Source organism: Diuraphis noxia, unplaced genomic scaffold, assembly GCF_037042655.1.
Source record: "Diuraphis noxia isolate RWA-SAM2 unplaced genomic scaffold, SU_Dnox_SAM2 contig0001, whole genome shotgun sequence".
Lineage (NCBI taxonomy): Eukaryota > Metazoa > Arthropoda > Insecta > Hemiptera > Aphididae > Diuraphis > Diuraphis noxia.
This window is the reverse complement of record NW_028301711.1, coordinates 74,958,261-74,979,221: the sequence shown is the minus strand read 5'-3', so window position 1 is coordinate 74,979,221 and position 20,961 is coordinate 74,958,261. Positions and strand designations below refer to the sequence as shown.

General features: G+C 25.3%; 3 protein-coding genes across 6 annotated transcripts in view; 1 reads left to right on the top strand and 2 right to left on the bottom strand.

Moving 5' to 3' along the window:
* Nucleotides 1-1,064: 1,064 nt before the first annotated feature.
* On the bottom strand, nucleotides 1,065-8,012 carry LOC107164891 (DEP domain-containing protein 1A-like). 2 transcript variants are annotated; one of them, XM_089217492.1, is made up of 9 exons: nucleotides 7,620-7,991; nucleotides 7,292-7,560; nucleotides 6,557-6,778; nucleotides 5,605-5,762; nucleotides 4,089-4,889; nucleotides 2,963-3,096; nucleotides 2,181-2,366; nucleotides 1,541-1,690; nucleotides 1,065-1,384 (listed from the first exon to the last, which is right to left on the bottom strand). In XM_089217492.1, the coding sequence occupies exons 1-9, from the start codon at nucleotides 7,680-7,682 to the stop codon at nucleotides 1,274-1,276; spliced, it is 2,094 nt and encodes a 697-aa protein (XP_089073618.1). In that variant the 5' UTR covers nucleotides 7,683-7,991; the 3' UTR covers nucleotides 1,065-1,273. The 2 variants fall into 2 exon arrangements, with proteins under 2 accessions (XP_089073618.1, XP_089073619.1); XM_089217493.1 differs by lacking the exon at nucleotides 1,065-1,384 and adding an exon at nucleotides 1,852-1,919 and having other exon boundaries at nucleotides 1,550-1,690; nucleotides 7,620-8,012.
* A 2,241-nt stretch (nucleotides 8,013-10,253) lies between these two features.
* LOC149061701 (uncharacterized) lies at nucleotides 10,254-13,226 on the bottom strand. The gene is made up of 2 exons (XM_089217756.1): nucleotides 12,831-13,226; nucleotides 10,254-10,405 (listed from the first exon to the last, which is right to left on the bottom strand). Exon 1 carries the CDS (start codon nucleotides 13,210-13,212, stop codon nucleotides 12,886-12,888), a length of 327 nt encoding a protein of 108 aa, XP_089073882.1. The 5' UTR covers nucleotides 13,213-13,226; the 3' UTR covers nucleotides 10,254-10,405; nucleotides 12,831-12,885.
* A 277-nt stretch (nucleotides 13,227-13,503) lies between these two features.
* ACC (acetyl-CoA carboxylase) overlaps nucleotides 13,504-20,961 on the top strand; it is a 45,171-nt gene continuing 37,713 nt past the window's right edge. For 2 of the 3 annotated variants that reach the window (XM_089217754.1, XM_089217751.1), the window contains exon 1: nucleotides 13,504-13,646. The gene's annotated coding sequence lies outside the window, so the exon portion shown is untranslated. Of the gene's footprint in view, nucleotides 13,647-19,265; nucleotides 19,284-20,961 lie in introns of those variants that run through there. The other variant, XM_089217753.1, reaches the window with a different exon arrangement.

The following is a 20,961-nucleotide window of genomic DNA, read 5'->3' as shown; positions in this document are numbered from 1 at the left end:
GTTTAATGGGTAGCGAATCTTTAAATCAACACTTTCAATAACTAATTACAATAGTCTAGATTATACATATTTTGTTATAATAGATTTGGAAAGGGGTAATCGAGGATCTAAAATTGATTGGTATTACCTTCCTGCGAGATTATTTTTTGTTAAATTGTAATTGTAACCATCTGATAAGGAGTTTCTTGTAACAACACTGGCCCACCCTATAAATCAGTAGCCCCAGCTTGTCCACTGATACAGAAAGTTCTGGTTACCGCCATTGTACATAGGTAACAATAATTAACAAAAAGCGGGAAAGTGGATATCGCTCTTCTATACATGCAGTAGTAGGTTACAAGTGGGTTACTGTAGTCTGTAATGGATTATGGATGGAATTAAATTTGAATCAAATGATATTATATACGATATATGATATTGTAAACGAACAATACGGAGTGGAGACAGTTTATCTGTCTAAGATATGTTATAGATTATCAAAAATTTTCAAATCTTGGATTTAAAAAGAACATTTTTTATGAATTTTTAGCTTAAAATGACATAATATGCCTATTATTTATATAAATAGTTACACTTAAGTCGAAATTTTTTGAAAATTGCATGGTGGATAGAATATACTTATATAAATGGTCGTTTGCTTTAAGGTTACATCAAAAACCAAAATCGATTTTATTAAAAACTGATTGTGCGTAAAATTTCCCGTTTTCCCTTAATGTTTAGTTTGTTTATCTCGATTATTTAGAAAAATATTTTAAATTTTTAAATTTTAAAAACTAGATTCACTTTCTGATCGAACGAGGCGCTAAAGTCGAAAATCAAAGTCTTTTACTACCACAAAATGTGATGACAGACACAAAAAAAACCACACATCATTGTAAAATCATTACATTCCTAATATATATATATATATATATTAGGAATATATTATATATATTATATATTATAATATATAATATATATATTATAAAATATTATATAATATTATATAATATACATATATAATATATTATAATATATTATATAAAATATATTATAATATATCATTAAAACTTTAAATTATTTTATAAATATATATAAGCACCGCTTTATTATAAAACATAAAAAATCAGATAAAGTTCATTTTTTTATAAAATAAAGTTACAATTTCTCTTAAATAGTATGTAAGATCTATACATAAAATACAATTCAAATATTATAAAGGTATAAAAAATAATTTTCAAATATTAAAAATTATAGTAATAATAAGTATTTATTTATAAGTAGTATTTAATTTTTAAATTCGTAGATTTTTGATTTTAAGTTCAGTTAATACAGGATTCCGTTTTTTACGTTGTTCCAACAGTGTAGATCTTTTTTCATATACATCAGGGTACATTTTTTGAAACTAAAAAAAAAAATAACAACAATCAATGAATATTGTTTGATTAATATCTAATAGTCTATCTGAAATGATTAGTTTGGTACAATAATTAAAAAATAAAACAAAATGATTTTCTGTACACTATAATGCAAAATGTTTAAAACTAATATTATAACTTACTAATTTTATACGTTTGCTCTTTTCTTTATTAGACATTGACGTACTACTTATAATTTGATCCAACAATTCAATAAGGGCTTCTTTAGATTCAGAACTTCTTTGTTTTTCAAATTCTTTGTCTGATATTCTTAAACAATAGTGCATACTATCCTAAAATACAATGTAAATCATATTTTTTTAAACTTAAATATTATTATTATTATTATTACTGTAATTAATATAGCTTTATTAAGTGGTGTGTGAGTATAAACATTTTATAATGTTATGTTTTATATATTGGAAAAGTTAATAAGACAAAAGTTAATATTTACAACAAATGTGATTTGAACAAAATGCAGCTTATGCATTTTTCTCCAGATTAAAATGTCCTCAATTTAAGCTGAAAAATAAAGAATGCAATTTTTTTCTATCGTAGAGACTAATGAGCATTGGTGGCGAGTATTAAAAATTACCAAAATTACTAAAAATTACAAAAAAAAAAAAATCAAATATTGAAAATATGGATCAATCAATATCCCACATATTTATAAGCGCTGGTTATGGAAACCTTTTCAAAAAATTGTATCATAGTTTCAACAATTAAATCACATTTCTAGAGAAATAAAGTAAAACTATAAACAATTAAATCTACTATACTAACCTTCAATAATTTATCATCATTACTAAAAAAATTGAACTTTTCTGATAAAATTGAATCAGTTTTAATAGGTAAAAATATTAATTTTTGACTGTGAAGCAAAAATTTGACAACATCAGTAGCTAAACAATCATATTCAAATTGATTAATATTTTGTCTTAATACTGCACAACATAATTTATCAGTAATCTGAAAAAAAAAACAAGTAAAAATAATATTGCTTACATAAATATATTATAAATTATTATTTACATATTATTAATAAATTAAATAAAATAATAAAATAAAATAGAAAAATAAAACATCAAAGAACAAATTAATCTCACATTTTTATTATTAAAACAACTTTGAAATTTTAAATGCAACCTTTACAATTAATAGGATAGTATTTTACTTAGTTTATTATAATTTGCTAGTTTAATAAACATTCTTAATTGTTGTTAAATGTTTAAATAATAGTATCATAATATTTTGAATATATCAGCATTACATTTAGTATAACATAAATTCAATTAACACATTTATTTTTTAGACATTTAAAAATTAGGTTTCATGTTTAAATAGTAACTCTAAATCACATTGTTATACATCAAAATGCTATGCACGGCTAAAACTAGGTGTTTCAAATATTCTAAAACCAAAATTACAAGCTTTGATTATTGTCTTTTTAAATATAATTGTAGCTATATGAATCCTAGTTTAAGTATATAAGCATTGTGCATAGAATACTAATGTTTCACAATCAATTGTTGTGTATAATATAGATACAAAAATTATTACAATACCTTAGTGTAAGACGAAGATAGATGAGAAACAAACTGTAAAAACACTTGTAATTTTGCTCTATTTAATGGTGGAAGACATAGACTTAATAATTGATATAAAAGAATTCCCAAATGTAATGATTTTTCATCCAAACCTAAAAATAATTAATTATTGTTCATTTATAATGTACTTTCAAGGTAAATACAATTTTATTTGTTACTAAAAGATTTAATTATTGACTAAAAGTTGAATGAAACTATTTTAAGTTGAATATTTTTTACAAGTTATAACTTCTAAGTATCATATAATATTAATCTCAATCATAATAGTTTAGGGTAATACTTTTTTTTTAAATTTGTTATTGTTATTAGTGATAGCTTATCTTAATAGTTGGATTTTGAAACTTCTCTCCAAATTATTAAATACAGGGTTTTTTATTTATTTATTTATTTTTTTATTTAACCACTCATTATTTCAAAAAATATCAATGTTTTTGAAAATATTTTTTTACAAAGTTTCGTGTTGTTAAAAAAACAACATTTTCATTAAAAAATAAGTTTTTTAATATTTTTTATCCTTATAATATTTTAAGTTTTTTACTTTTTTGAATGACAACCTAGAGTTTTAATTTCATATTCCAAAGCAGAATATTTTTCTAAGTATTTTGATACGTAAAAATCGAATTTTGGACGAGTAGTTTATGAGTTATAAGTATTTTAAGTTTAGACAAGCGGAGTAGTGGACAAACATTTTGCGGGGTAACCCCGTACCACTCCAGTCCACCAATCTAAATTTTAAATACTTATAACTCATAAACTACTCGTCCAAAATTCGATTTTTACGTATCAAAATACTTAGAAAAATATTCTGCTTTGGAATATAAAATTAAAACTCTAGGTTGTCATTCAAAAAAGTAAAAAACTTAAAAAAATTATAAGGATAAAAAATATTAAAAAACATATTTTTTTAATAAAAACGTTGTTTTTTTAACAACATGAAACTTTGTAAAAAAATATTTTCAAAAACATTGGTATTTTTTGAAATAATGAGTGGTTCATGATAAAAAAAATCACCCTGTATAATGTGACATTAGCAACAAAAATTTTATATTAAAATATATTATGCAATTTCAATATTTTATCATACCATTAAACGATTGGTGTTTAAGGATTTGTGTGTGGTCCATTTGCGTTATATCAATAAGTTTATGAAGAGTAGAAATTGCCATATCTAAATCAAATCCATTAGTATCATCATTACTTATTTTTTCAGACTGGAAAAGCCCAAAATTAACGTATCCAGAAGTAGATGGACAAACAAATTTATCATTTTCCAATGGTTTATTTTTGAAACCATACTCGTCTGAATAGAAGCTCTCATTATGTTCATTTAAATTTTTTGGATAAATTGAGTTATTAGATATAGTGCGACCAAATTTCTTTTTTCTAATTTTTTCCATATTTCTTTGATAATATGATAGTGATTTTACAGATATTTCTGGTGAACTAATTGTTCGAGTTAACTTTGGTTTTGAATATTTATGTGAAATATTTAATGGTTTATGTTCCATTTTACTTTGTTCTATTTCACATGATTCAAAAAATGATGTACTGCTACAGCTACTGACAGAAGATCTGGAAAGGGATGAAACTTGGTGTCCGGAAATATCAAAACACTTATTAACAATACACATTTTAGAGTGATCGCTAGAAAATTCAGTTTCCCAGCACATGTTTGATGATAATTGAGTTGAATTATTGTTTTCTCTATGTTTTACATTCTTATTGCACATATGATCATATCTTTCAACCACAATCAAAATAGAAATAAAAATTTCATAAAAAGATATTGGAATCAGTGGTTCCTCCGAGTTTAAAAAATAATCCTTGATTACAGAGTAAACATCGGCTTTAAATCCAGGGTAAGTACACTCATTCATTTCCGGATCTAAACAAAAAAAATAACAAATTATCAAACAATAATGAATTTATTTTAATTTAGATAGGTACACTAAACTTTTGAAAATATTTGTTTTTTAAATTTATGCAGTATATTATAGTATTATAACTTGTATTATACAATATATAATTGAATAATACCAAGCGTTTTAGAAGTCAAAAAGCACTTTAAGTAGTTTCTGTATATTTATAATCTTGTAGTATTACATAGACTTACATCATTGAGGATGAAACTATTAATTTTTAATTGAAAACTAGTTTAACATATTAACTAATAAATAATAATATAGTTATTTTTAGGATTGCGAGTATTTGGCCAAAATTATGAAGGTTCAATGTTGAAAGCATTTATAACATACCCACCAAATAATTAATAATTGTAGTAGATACTACAATATTGAATAAAATAGAACAGATAGTCATTAAAAGTTATTAGGACATAATTAATACACAATCAATTAATATAGCCTTGGTAATGTACTAAAAATATACATTAATCGGTACATATTATCTTATATGATGAACTTTCATTAAAAATTGTTATTATTGGTTCCATATTTGTAAAATATCTTACATAGATACGTTAGGTATATGTATATTATAATTTGCAATTATAAATTAATACATGTTTTAATCAAATTAAGACAATAAACAAAGTATTAATGTTTAAATATTATTATTTATGCATAAAATATTATAGTTACCAGATGTCAAACTATCCATTGCAGACTTCACCCATTGAGGAAATAAGCCATCAGCGTTATAATCTTGATTATAAATATTCATAATTATCCACTGCTTATTTAAATTTTCAGTATTTAAAAAATCATCCATATTAAAACTTTTTAAAATATTCTGCAAACTATAAATCAACAAACAACATATAAGGTATTTAAATTTATATATTTATAAATAACATTAAACATACTATTTTATTCAGAATTAAATTTATTTATTCTTAAAACCTTAGATATCAATAATAATGGGGGTTGGCAATTAATTTTTAAGAGGGTCTGGGGGATTTGAAAAATTATTTCCAAAGTTTAGAATACCTTAATAAAATAATGGAAAAGAAATCAGCATCATATCAATATTATTTTTGGGGTATCAATTACTTCCTCTCATTAGTTGCCTATGGTTAACAGATGTAATACACTTCTAAAATTGTACTGTATTCCATACAATATTGTATTTTTTATAAAAAAAATTTAAACTTAATTTTAGAGTAGTAGGCAGATTTGATTAAATAAATAGTTAAAATTTTAATTAGTTGAATTGGTTATTTTAATTATCAACCATTAACACGGTAACCAAATAATTTAAAAGAAAATATATTAAAGATAGTATAAAAAGTAAAACTGGTACACCTATACTCCAGCCACTGAGAAACTGCTACTGGAGGGCTCCCAAATCTTGTCCATCCTAGCGTGTTCCCACCACCAAATCTCAAGTTCTGCTGGCAGTCGTCACAGTTACTGACGCTGCTACGATTGCAAATAGGGGTATTTTGCATGGTGAATAGGTAGTAGAGTGAGAGAAAAATGGATACAAAACTGCGGAACTTATTCATTTGGATGCGCCAAGAGGTAGCGCTCTCTTAGTAGCCAGAGTTTATACTACCTAAATGTATTATAAGAATAATTAATAAATATTTACTTTTGTATAATGAAATTAGCGATTTTATGATTTTCATTTAAATAAGTGTTCATTGCCACATTTTCCATTGAATAAGACTTCATTCTATGACTACTAATAACTTTTTCACTTCTCTTGGGTTGAGGAGACAACGATTGAGGTTTATTCATGAGGAATACATTCAATGATGACAATACAGATCCTTTACTGATTGTTTTATTCATAGTCTTTGGTAACGCAAATCTAAAACAGTTATATTAAATATTATTAGGTTATGGTTAATATAAGTCACAAGATTAAAATATAATTAGATTTAAGTTTTTGAATTAGTACAGTTAATGTTGATAAAAATGAATAATAAAACATCTAACTTTTAACTATTTTACAAAATATGTATTATTGAAAAAAAAATAAGTAAGAACTTATAAGGTATGATTTATGAAAATATGTAAAAAAAAAAATATTGAATAATAGAAAAATTTAAAAACATCTTAAATAATACCTAACAGTTGTCTCAAATTATTTTCTTATCCTTGGTTATATATAAGTCTCGTATTAGCTATATTTGAGTGACAAAAGTATACAATTCAAAAAATATAAAACTTGATTTACATTTATCTCCCTTTAGATTCAAGTTATTCAAGTAATAATTATTTTAGTGTATTATCAAAAACTAAAAAAAGGTAATCTTTATAATTTATAAATTTGATTCTTAGTTAGTTTTTAGTAAGACCATTTAAAAACTAAAATACTCACTCATATAATTCTGACTTATCCTTAAATTTTGTTGATGTTGAACTTACAGCTTTGAAAATATCAGCCTCATAAAATTTATTCATTAATGCTATTATTTGTTGACGTGTAACTCCTTTATTAAACAAATATTGTAATTTCCCAGAAGATGCTTCATTAAACATCCAATCAACTGCTTCATATCCCGTGAAACAGTTATCTCTAAACCAAAGTTGATATCGGTGTGATTTTAATGGCATACCACTTCTGAAATGGTCGACTAATGCTTGCCACTTAAAAAAACAATTAAGCCATTAGGTAACAATATACATAATTGACAAGTTAAACTTACAGTTTCCGTAGCTCGGAATTGAGAATATGTTGGTAAGTTTGGAATATTTGAATAATTTGACATTTTAAAAGGTAGATATGAGAACCAAGGTGTTTTAATTTAAACTGTAAGCCTACACAATGTATATAATTATCCTCAATACAGTGTAACACGTAAACGTCGATTAATCATATCGGAAATCGAATACATTTAAAAAAAAATTATTTCCGACGTTTCGTTAGAACAATTATGAAAACAATACACACAGATATTATACAATGCCTACAAACATTTAAAAAAAAAAAAACGTTACACTTGTCGTACATTCGTACACCCGTTGTCTTGGCGTTGTCAACAATAACAATGATAATAACAGGCGGGCGTTCTGCGCATGCTTAAACAGCAGCTGGTGGTGAATGTGCTGGTGGAACACTTGAACCACAAAACAATTTAAAATTAAATATTGAGGCATTTAACATGACGTGTTGTTACAATATTCTATGTTTTTATTCTCCGAGGCAGATAGCGCTGAAGATATCTCACTGGCCTTTTGATTTTATAAATTATAAAGTTATCAAGTTATAACACGACTATACAAAGTGTCCCGCGAGGATTTCCCATTGCGATATCTTCTGAGATAATAATTTTTTTTTTTTTGATTAGGTTCAGAAAAGGGCTACGTGTATTTAATTTTCTTGTTTGGTAAAAAAGTAAAAAAATTATTTTTTAATTTTTGAAAAAAAAATAAATCAATTTTTTAGAGTTTATTTTTCTGAACATTTTGATCTTTCAACATTTCATCATCATTAATCTCATGATTTTTAATAATTTTTTTAGCTTATAGATAAAACTTCAGAAAACTGTTTTTATCCGGGCGGCGAGTCCTCCTCTACAGCTAATGGGTATAATATCCTCATGGGAAACTGTATACAAAACTATCATAATAAGCATAGTATCAATGCATCATGTATTCATGTGATTCATTTCCGACTATAATTACTTAATTACGTTTGGATATTTATTATTTTACTATTTAGCTCTATTATTGAGCTGTAACGACTAACGAGTAACCACAATTCGCTATGACGTGTATAATATTTCAATTATAAATATTCATATGTTAACTGTATTTTGAGTACCTACCACTAGTTGTTGTAGAGTTTATTATCATTACCATATAATTTACATTAATGCGAGTAGGTATTGTGACTAGTGACAAATTGACTACTAGGTATATTGGTATATATTTATATACACAATCTACTGGCTACTTGTTACGACACAATATACCAAATTATGTTAGGATAATTATAAACTTGCCTCTACAAAACTACAAAGTTATAATATTATCGATATACATATTATACATGTAAATCGTTATCGTATATTTATGTTTATTAAGTGTATTATAGAGTGTACCTATACTCATATACTGGCAGGTTATTAGAGACATATTTACGGGATGGCCTATCGAGTGGTGAGTATAATGCCACCCAAAGAATAAAAATAAAATGTTTACATTACAAAATATTAATATATTAACAATATAATAGGTATTTAAGTATTTTGTATTGGTTTTCTATAATGACGTAGATGTAGGTATTATAATATTTGTATATATCAATACAATATATGAATGAGTATCATACATTTTGACACTTTTTTAATAAAAAAATGTAGTACTTTTGGTTTCAAACGAAGATTAAAGCAAAATACATGCTAAAAAACGACAATATTTACGAAATTCTTATGTTTGATAAAATCGATTTTACTTTTTCTTGTAAATCAAAAACGAATAATGATAAATACTTAAAAACTTAAAAACTTTTCAAAATATTTAATATTTTTACTAGAAATTTTCAGTCTTGATCATAATATAATATAATTCTCAAAATAATTCGAGCTGTAGGTACCTACTATAGCTTTTTTGAGTTATATGTAGACATTTAACAATTTTTATGTTTTTACTTTTTTTTATATTAAATGTTGATAAAAATATTATGTTCGTTCGAAACATAAAAAAGTTTGAATATTATAAAACAAGAATTCTCAAATATTTATTTAACTTTTATTCATAATATCAATCATACTTATATACCTACCTATACGTAATTTTTTTATTTTTGACATTTGAATTCCACATTTTGACAGACAAGATTACAAATATACAAATTATAACATACATGCGATTAAAAATGTATATTATATTCAACTAATATGATTTTGAAAAATTGAACACAAGGTTCCTCGTAATTTTTTCTTGTCGCAAACCTAAAAATATAGGTACCTATGCAATTCTTATTATAATAAACTATTCAAGTTTGTAATCACCAAATTTCATATCATATAAATGAAATATAATAGTTTTGATTTTTAGTTATTATTTTATCGTAGGTATAAAGGTGTAACATAAAAAATATTATTCATTATTAGGACTTGAAACTATTTTACCACTACTTTTAATATTATTTAACATAATCCATAGACAATATTTTAATTAAATGCAGTAGGTGATAGTTTATTTACATTGAAAACCCTAGTCTGAAGTAAAGACCTAATTATTAATATAGGTAGTACTGTAGTAGAAGGTGCCTAAACAAAACTAGCATAAAATTGTAGAGCAACAATTTATATAATAATTAAAAACCCGTTTATTATTAATAATATTATTATTTTTAATTTAAAGAAAGAATTGTTGTTGTAGTTCTATTATCCAAGGTAACTATATAGATTACACCAAGATCATGTTCTAGCTAGCGGTCAATTGTATTGCTGTTATGACCTCATGGCTCATAGTCTTATCGGATCTATAATAAAATACAAATTTTAAAAATCAACAATTTTAATTAATATATGGTAGGTAAAATAACTAATAATTATGTATTGCAGTTTATATCAATTTATTACTACATATATTTATAATTGGACTTAAATAATATTATACAGTAACTAGCGAGTAACAATATTAATTTAAAAAAAAATTGAACTTGAGTTATTGGGGTATAGAAGTGCAAATATATTAACAATCCATTTATACCTACGTCAATAGTCAATGTACAAATTAATAATTCATAAAAACGTCGAAGATATTTTTAATCGAACCATTACAAATAGTTACAACTATTTTAGTAACTATAGTAGGTATCTGATATTTCACTGGCTCACTGCTGTTATTTTATTAACGTATATTTCGCTTAAAAAATATCAGGTATACATTATTGGTATACTATATAATTAACAAAATAGGAATATAATATCATATATGATATTAATTTAAAATAATATCGTAAGAGTTTGTTAGTAGTTTAGTACCTACTCGCGATAGCATGAAAATGTGAAACGTCTTATTTTATTACCGAATGGTACCGATATCTAATTATTATGGATAATCAAAATTTGACGCGTAGTTTTATCAAATCCATCTGGATTTTATTTGACCAGCTGGACATAATTTTAAAATTCCTGATAAAGTAATCTGCCGAGTTAGGTACTTCTCCTCCAGTCTCCACCGGATTGAAGAAACACTGAAATTAGGAACATTTGAGTCTATAGCGGCTGACAAAGTTTCGGAATTTCCATGATATAGAGTACCTATAGGCTATAGGCTATAGTTAAGTACATCATCCTGTATTCATGTTTATTGTTGTGGACTTATATAGCTATTATTGTATGACTTTAACCTTAATGGCTGAATCAAAATTAGATATGTAGCTATATTTAAGTATGAGTTTATTTTTAATTAAATAAGTAGCAAAGTATAATTATTTTATACTTATCGGCTAAGCAAATTGCAAATGCACAATTTTATATTTGAACTACCTGTATATATTTTAAATTGAATTCAGTAAAATGATAAATGTAAATGTAAATGAATAAAAAACTTGTTATTGTTATTTTATACAGTACTGACATAGTGGCATAAACAATAGGGGAGAGCAAAGCCGTGCCGTTAAAATTTGGCGCCCAGGGCAAAATTATAAATATTTGTCTTCTTAAAGTTTAAAATGTTATAAAAAAAAATTTTTGGCCCCCCTTTAAACGATGTGCCCTGGGTGTATGCCCCCTAGCCCCCCCCACGGCATGGCTCTGGGGGGATGGTAAAACCCCTTAATATTTATCGAAAGCGAAAACGCATCACATTATACATCTCTATGAGTATAGGTACACGTCATGTGCAAAAATATGTACTTTTGTTACTGCTTTTAAAAACAATTCAGATTGTTCCGCCTGCGTTGGGAAAAGTTGAATCTAAGTTTTATTTTCTTGCGTAGATCCGGTATTAGAAAACACATAAAAAATAACTTAGAAATAAATGAATATAAATATAATATACACAAATTAAATACCTACCTATAATTAGACAAATTATTATGTATCAGTAGGTATTCAGTAAGAAAAACAATCAACTATAGTCTATAATAGTATGATGCTCATATATTTATGCGACGAATGTATTTTATCTACTTACTCGTTACTATAGTGTATTATGATAGCCGATAGGTAGGTACATTGACTACGTATTATTTATGTTTAACGTAAGATGCGGACACCGGTCAGCATACTAATTTTTACCAATTTAGATAGTTATGGCCAAACACCAATTTAAAAGAATAGATATCTATCCAGCTAAATAATACTAATAGATAATATAGCAAGATTAAACATTTGTTTTTCAGAAACTTAAAAATATAATAAAACTAGATATATTATTATGGCACTACTTTAGTTATTATAGACAAACCATTATAATTTTCAATGTAATTTCTTTTATTAGGTTTATATATACACGTTATTAAATATAATATAATTATAAGATGTAATTATTTATTTTTTAGGTAAGTACCTATCAATATTATATATATATATATATATAATATACCAATAATACCTATCTGAATACAATAAAATGTCTGCAACCGGAGCGGAGTGGTATATTTTAGGTACCTATGTAAAAGTCCTTGCGTTACTCATTCAATTCTACTACCTATTTCAATTTCGAAGTGAACTTGGGCCACCCTACCATCATTTAAAAAAATTAGAAATACTATTTGTAATTGTGACTGTGTAGAGAACGAAATAAGAAATACCTAGTGTAATATTATATAGCCTGCTAGATATTGGCCATTTTTAGGCATCAGCTCTCTTATAAACTATAATAATCTAGGTATATGCAATACGTTGTATAGAAGATTGCGTTAAATGCTATTATAATAAAAACAATATTATTATTACATTTAGCTCTATAAAATGCGTTCAATCCGATTTTGCGTCGTAGTTTGCTATATTATCATTGTACATTGCACACTTGAAGCAGTAATACGACTCTCGGCTCGGCATTAATAATAATAAAACGTAATCGTCGCGACCCACAGTCACAGTTGTCGAAAGACGTCATGATTCCACGTAATTTTGCCCGTTTTTGTGGGCCATTTATCGTGTCGATGTCCTTGCACGGTGATTGCGCGCGCATTCCACCAGCCATCTTCGCCATCGCCGCGATCAGGATCGTCCGGCGACGACGAATTCCAGCCGCCGCCGACAAGCGACCGTTGGACCCGGCCAACCACCGTTCGGCGGGCAGCTGACGGTCCTCCTCGCGTGTTATCATTCTCATTAGCTATCACAATTGCTGCGTTGTAGCGAAGAGCCGCCGCCACTGATTGATTAGAGGTTATGAACTTTTCGTGTGTAGAGAATTATTACTCGACTTTTGTAGTGTTATTATTACTGTATTTGAAACACATTATTATATTATTTTTGTTGTTTAAATGTTTGACCGTTCGTATCTCCCGTAGGAATGTTGTCTAGTTAATGTTATGGTTTTTTAAATTTTTTTTTTTTTTAAATTATGATTTAATCGTTGATTTCATTCCGTACGTACGGTTAAGAACACGATTATTATCGCATCATCATCGTCCATTCATCTAATGTAGTTTAATATCATCGCAATAAACGACATGTAAAACGTTTTCCATTCTCGCAGTACCCTCAATTATTGTAAACCGTCTCGTGTCTACACGAGTCAAGAGCAAAAGCACGATCACACAGGTTGGTACCTTTATAATATAGTTTTGATTTTCGTTATAATTATTGACGAGATCCACAATGTATTTTATGTCGAGTATTTACTTGCTTGGGATTTTGAGTTTATGTTGAGTCATCAGCAATTTGTGCGATTTCAAACGCAATTATGTTTAGCTTCAATTTGACACTGTCAAAGATAAATTCAATGCTTATGAATATTCATGTTAGAACTGAAATAAAATATGTTGTACTTACCTAGGTTTTACATATACAAATTTGTAAATGGTTTGAATACTATACTCTTGAATAAATGGTTTAATCTATATTTCAAAATAGTTTTATTCGAGGTTTTATTGTAGTTTACTCTCCTACCTACCAATCTAATAATTTAATATATTAAGTTTTTGATATAGCAAGTAATCAATGTTTTATAGATTAAAATTGGGTACTTTCTTGTTATACGAGACTACGCCTATTATCGCGACTACTACCCAAGACTACCTCCGGTATCGCGACTACCGCTGATTTTATGCGAAACATCACAATCCTGTTATTTAAGAGTACCTTATTTTTATTAAGAGAATGTCGTACATGCGGGGGCAATCTTAATTAATTGTTTTTTAATCTGTAGGTATTGCGGGGATGGCCACATTCGAATTGTATTTATATATAAAGAAAAAGAAAATATTAAAATCATTTGTAATATATTTTTCACGGCGCACGCTAGAGGTGCTACAGCCAGATTAGTCAGACTTGGCGTAAATGTAAAAATTATATATACAAAAATAAAATAATTAAAAATTATGGCCATGTATTCAAATTATTAATATTAGTAAAAAAAAAGAAATAATATTAATGTTGTCTCCAAACACGATCAAAAATGGTAAAATGATATTATATAATATTAAATATTAAATGTATAAATAATAAATCCACAAATAAAATAGTAAAGAATGATGGACACACATACAAATTAATAAATCGAATTATTAAATTAATAAATTTCAATAAAAAAAACTCATTATTTTATATTTATATAATGTGTTTGCGACGCTAAAACACAGTCTATGGATATCATTCAGCTAATTGTGATAGTCGCAATAACAGAGGTAGTCTAGGGTGGTAGTTGCGAAAATAGCTGTAGTCTCTAACAGGAGAGTTCCATTTTGGTACTCTTAGATAACAGGATTGTGATGTTGTCAAAAAATAATGTAGTCTCGCATAACAGGAAAGTACCTAAAATTGTAATTAATAACTTTGGTTTTATAGACTATCTTAATTGTGACTCTTAAATATTAAATTATATAGTAAATACATATCTAATAGTATTCTATTATATTAAAATATGTAGAATTCTCTAATAATGGTAGGTATTTACAACCTAAAGAATATTTAACAAATCTATAAAGTACCCAGGTATCTATTTAAACAAATATATGTTTGACATGCATTACTAAATACCTTTCTAAGTACAATAATAAATAATTTACTATCATCATTTGGAAATAATGTGGTCAGTGTTTAACTCGTAGCTGTATGTTTACTATATTTTTATATTATTTAAAATCGAATTTTTTCACTCTGTTTAGGTATCTATCTATGTATATTTATAATATATTAAAAATCGGGCTAGTTCAGAAATAAAATAGTTAGAATATCCATAAAATTTGTTGATTTTTAAATTACTAATTACTCAATTATATTTTATTAATTTAAGCTTTTTTGAAAGTATTTTTTAGATTATTTACTAAGAGAAACATTCATCCATAGATTTTAAAAGTTTGCTATTTTCTTTTTTTTAATTGTAGTTATCAATGTTAAAAAAATATTTTACTATTATTTTTCAGTGCATATAATATTTTACAATCGCTTGGGTAGAGAAGTTATAGGAGGTAAAATTGGAAAAATACGCACATAAACATTGAAAATATGCATACAAATCCATTAAATATACAAAATAATATGAAAAAAAAATATAATTAGTGAAATAAAACAATTATATATAAAAGATAAACAGATTGCACAAATTATATTTTTTAAATATTTTCTTCATCGAATAATCGTCTATTGTCAGCCAGTATGGTTTAGTACAGAGAAAAACTTTTTTTGAAGTATTTAAATGTTATTGGTGCATATTTATAAAATCTTTTATAAAATATTAAATCATTTTTCGTTAAATTTTCTGGTAAACCATCCATTGATAAACTTTCTCCATTAATAATTTTTAAAATTTCCCTCAAAAATGTGTAAATATATAGAATATGCACAATATAACAAAATATGTGTTTTTTTTTAATGTTCAAAATATGCAAAAAAAATTTAATATTTCAACTACGGGGCTTATGACTTATATTTATATCTTGGTTCGCCATAAATTAGAGGCTTAGAATAAAACGTGCGAATTCCATAACTTCTCCGCCTTAATAATCATAGTTTATAGTTTTTATTGTAAATACTTATGGCTTTTAGTTGATAGGTGTAATTTATGTTTAGTAATATAAAAACTACAAATTTAATATTTTATACGAGTATTATATTATCATAATATAGGTAACTGTAAAATAAAATAAATATATTCCTTATTTCTATTACTATTAGAAATCTAGCCTAATTTAATTTATATTAAATGTTCTAGTTTTCTCTTTAATAATAAATTGAAATTTGAATACTGAAAATAATATGTTTGTATTATTGTACTATAATATTATTATCAAAATATAGTAACAAATTTAAAAAAAATACTTAACATAAAGCAAATAGTACTTATTTTAAGTTTATAATTTTTATTATATTATTTTTATATTAAATCAATACGTGTCTTCTGATTATTTTATATTTTTATGATACATATTATGCCTATCATATATATTATTATTATATATATAACTACTATATATATTATTTACTTAAATAATTAATCTAATCTAAATTGTTTTAATATTACTCTACCAATCATAAATTAAAAGAGAGAAATGAACTATTTTTGATTATTATACATTAATGATTCTTATGAATACTAATGAATAATAATCCTTATAATGGGAATTTCTACTTTGCTACTTCTACCAGAGCTCTCCAAACTTTTGTACCTTCTATATCTTTAATACTTACTTCTTTCTTTAAATCATCTTTTACTTGGCCTAACCACGTTTGTTGTAGCCTTAGCCCAGGTTGTTTTTTTATTTTGCTTATTAATGAGAACCTGTTTAATCGATCCACCCTCTGCACACCATAAATGACCTCCCTTAATTTAACCTTTCCAACCTCAGAAAATCTTGTAAATTGGGTACTATTATACAGTTTGCTTTATTCCGGTTTTATTTTAATTCCCATATTTTTAATTTAATCTATAAATGTAACTGTTAAGGTAGAAAATCTGGGCATTATATACAATACCAGATAGTTTTGGGTAATGTAAAATTAATCATTAAAAACTACTAATTTTATATTTCCTACATAGTCCTTACATAATATTCTTGCAATAACCCTCATCATGTATGCATGTCACATGTATATTATATTGTATTATATTAAAAAATACACTTTCATTTGATATAAAACTATTCAATTATTAAAACATGATTTAATTAATATGATGTCTAGGTATATGGAGATATTTTAAGGTGAGTACACTAGTGAATTATACCACCAAAACAAATTTCTCAAATGACTTATTTATTTTTGTAATTGCAAATAAAAAAAAAATATGATTAATGGTGTTTGAATCTTTTTTGAATTGATTTATTCATTTTTCCAATGTATTAAATCATTTATGATTTAAACCATTAGTACCTAATCTGGTTAATAGATATTAACAAAATTGGTTTTATGTTGAAATATCAAATAAATGAAAGATCAGTGGCATACTTTGATACTTTTGTTGTATTACATTATCTTGTCTTTGTTTAATTACAAGTCAAACTTTTAGTAACATATTTCAATTGTTGAAATAATGTTATATGTTATACTTTAGTTATATTTTAGTTTGAATTTAACAGCCTAAATTTTATTATGGTTGGAAATATTATGAGATAATTAGGACGTTAAATTATTTCTCTACAAATATAAAGATTCCTTGTCATGAGTATGTCACTTTTCCTATATTCGTTATGTTTGTTTGTCATGTATATCAAGATTTGTGATAAATTAAACATCAGTCTTTATATCTCATCAGAGTTATTTATATTAGAATACATTTATCTACTTAAATCATTCAATTGAACAATTTGGACCCCAATGTTTTTATTAATTTTTTAGTCTTATAATAGTTTATATATATTTATAAATTAATAATTCGACTACTTGCAGATTCTAGGTGGTATGTTATAATTATAATACTTTTTACTCATTTCAAAATAAACCTATAGCCTATAAATGTGTTTAAATTGTAAGAAAAAATTATATTACCAGGTTAGGTTTAATTAATGCTGAGAAAAATAAATAAATATTCACAATTAGCATTTAAATATATTAAGATGCATTTTAATAGTCAATAACAATTATGAGTTATTAGTTATTATATATCATATTTTATAGTACCTAATTCTTAATTTTTCTCTTTATTTTCTTATCAAATATAAATACAATATTAATATTATTTTAACATTTAAAATTTATCAAATAATGAATGAATTGTGAAATATCATTTTAAATGTATTATTTATATTAATAATTATTCTATTAGATTATGTTAAATTCATATTTAGTTATTATAAAAATATTAGTTCTGATAATTAAACATTTATTATTTTATTTTAAAATTTTCCTGCATTATTATTTAATTTATTATATCTTTTTATCGGTTATAAAGTGAAATTGAAATTTGTGTTTCATGTTTTGATTACAAAATATATAAGTTACATCAGTACATGAAAACTGAATAATCCACTTAATTGTTTAAAGTTTAATAGATTAAACTATAAATTAATTCAGATGATCAAGTAGGCAAAGAATGTGATACAGCTATTTGTACCACAAAAGTCTATTTCCATCAGTTTATGGTACATTTATATTGACTCTTAAAGATTGTTACATCTAGTAATATTACATGAAATAATATTATAAGAATTGTTGTAAATGTAGGTAGGTATGCAATTTGTTTTTTTTTTGGCAAACAAATAATAACAGGCATTCGTGTTGCAGGTGATCTACCGGGGGGGGGGAGTGATCTGCGAATTCAGGACGAGTGATCTATACGTTTTAATAGTATAAAAACATATTATATTTTTTACTACGAGTATGTCATATACAAATATTTGTCAAATATAAAAATAAGAAAAAATTAACCAAATACCTATAATAATAATTTCAATTACAGTGAACATTTTTAGTATCATCATTTAAAAATGTTAAAAAAGTATTTTGTTCACCAAAAGCCAGTCGTTTTTTCTGATCACAATGTTTGTTTCAGGATCACATTTTTTTACAATTTGGCGTTTCATTGTCATTTGGAAGTAAATTGTGAAGTTTTAAAAAATGTACAGTTGATTTGTAATCAACAATTATTTTATAAAATTCAGACGCAGACATTATAGACAAACTCCGACCAACAAACAATTTGAAACTAACCTTTCCAGCAACATTGCTAATGACTCGAAGTTATATTATAAAAAATGTCATTAATCGTTGTTGCAATATTGTCCCACTGCGGTCTGCGATAATGTGCGTATAATAATAGTATAATATAATATAATAGGTAATAATAATTGTAGGTGACCAACTACTCCTTGTATAATATAGTATATCACCTGATACACCAAAAAGAGGCCATAGATCACCTGCTATACGAATGCCTAATACCATATTTTTGGGAGGTGGCCCTGATAAGGGCCTTTTGACATTGTGGTTGTCTGGATGTGCAGATATAAGGTTGCGCACCAATATGGTTTTTTGCATGCATAGATCTTTAGCCACTATAAAATGTTGCCCAGGATGCACTACGAGGCAGCGATCTAACATTGAAACCCCAAATTACAATAAATTCAATTTATATTTCGAATTATATTTGTTAATCTATTTATATATTTTATTATAATTTATTATTTATATCCATATAAACATTGAATTTTTAATTAGGTATCTATATTCTATTTATTTGTTTGTCCTCATTTAATTGTGGTTGTATGATACGAAAAAAAACCATATTTTTAATAAAAAATAATTACATAGGTATAGAATTATAAATATATTATAATAAAATAGCCTCAAAAATGTATGCTGGCAGTCTGTCCAGAATTGTATTAGAGTTTTGTTTGTATTGATTTATCATCAAATTTAAATTTAACATTCATTGTGGCTATTGTGGGATATTTGTTCAAGCTTTAGGTTGTTTGTTTTTAGAAATATTCTAAAGTATTTACCTAATAAACGATATAATTACGAATCTCTTTTCATAACATTTATTTTTATTTTATACATGACTTGCATTAAAAGTACTGAAAATAGCGTTCTTATTGATTGGTTTTAATTTTGCAATTTTCGAATACATATAAATTTAAAAATTAAAAATTAATTTTTTAAAGCCCGCTTTAAACTGTTTATAACAGGTATAAGCTTTGCCTGTACATTAACTTTTTTTAAAAGTTATGTTATTTTCTCCCATTTTGATTTTTAATTTAAACGCTATAATGTGTTTAATTGCTTAAGTTGCCAACGTCATTTTAGGAATGTGTGTTTTCCTTCTCATAAATAATTAAAATTGAAAGTGAATTTTTGGCAAATTTTATATTTTTTTCAAAATTACGATCATATTATATTTCCACTTTTAATAGCCAAAAATAAATTTTAAATTACAATGTTGACATTTTTTTTTTATAACCATTTAGGCTTATAGTTTATTGGTTGATTGTAATATTAGGATTCAATACAATAACACAAGTATTCTAACATAATTTTATTAAATAAATTGTGTTGATCATTTATTACTTCTATAAATATTGTAATATTTTCAAATAATTGTATATTATGCACTATAGTAAGTCAAGTTCTACTAATTTTTTTTAAATTAAATTAAATTTTCAAATAAGTTAAGATTTAATGGTTAAAGGGTAATACATGAATACATCTACCTTAGAAATTTAAACAAATTTTAAGAAATGAATTTTGTATTATATAAGTGTTACTCATTTTCCTGTATTTATAGGAAAATGAGTAACACTTGGTTTCTGTATTATATGCAATGTTTTTTTTTAATTTGCCTAGGTAACATTTTAAAATTTGTATAGGAATATTCAAGTACGTGTTTTATAATAGTTACTTGTTCACAATATTCGATATATATGATATCGAATATTGTGAACAAGTAACTATTATAATTATTTTAGGCATAATATAATTTATG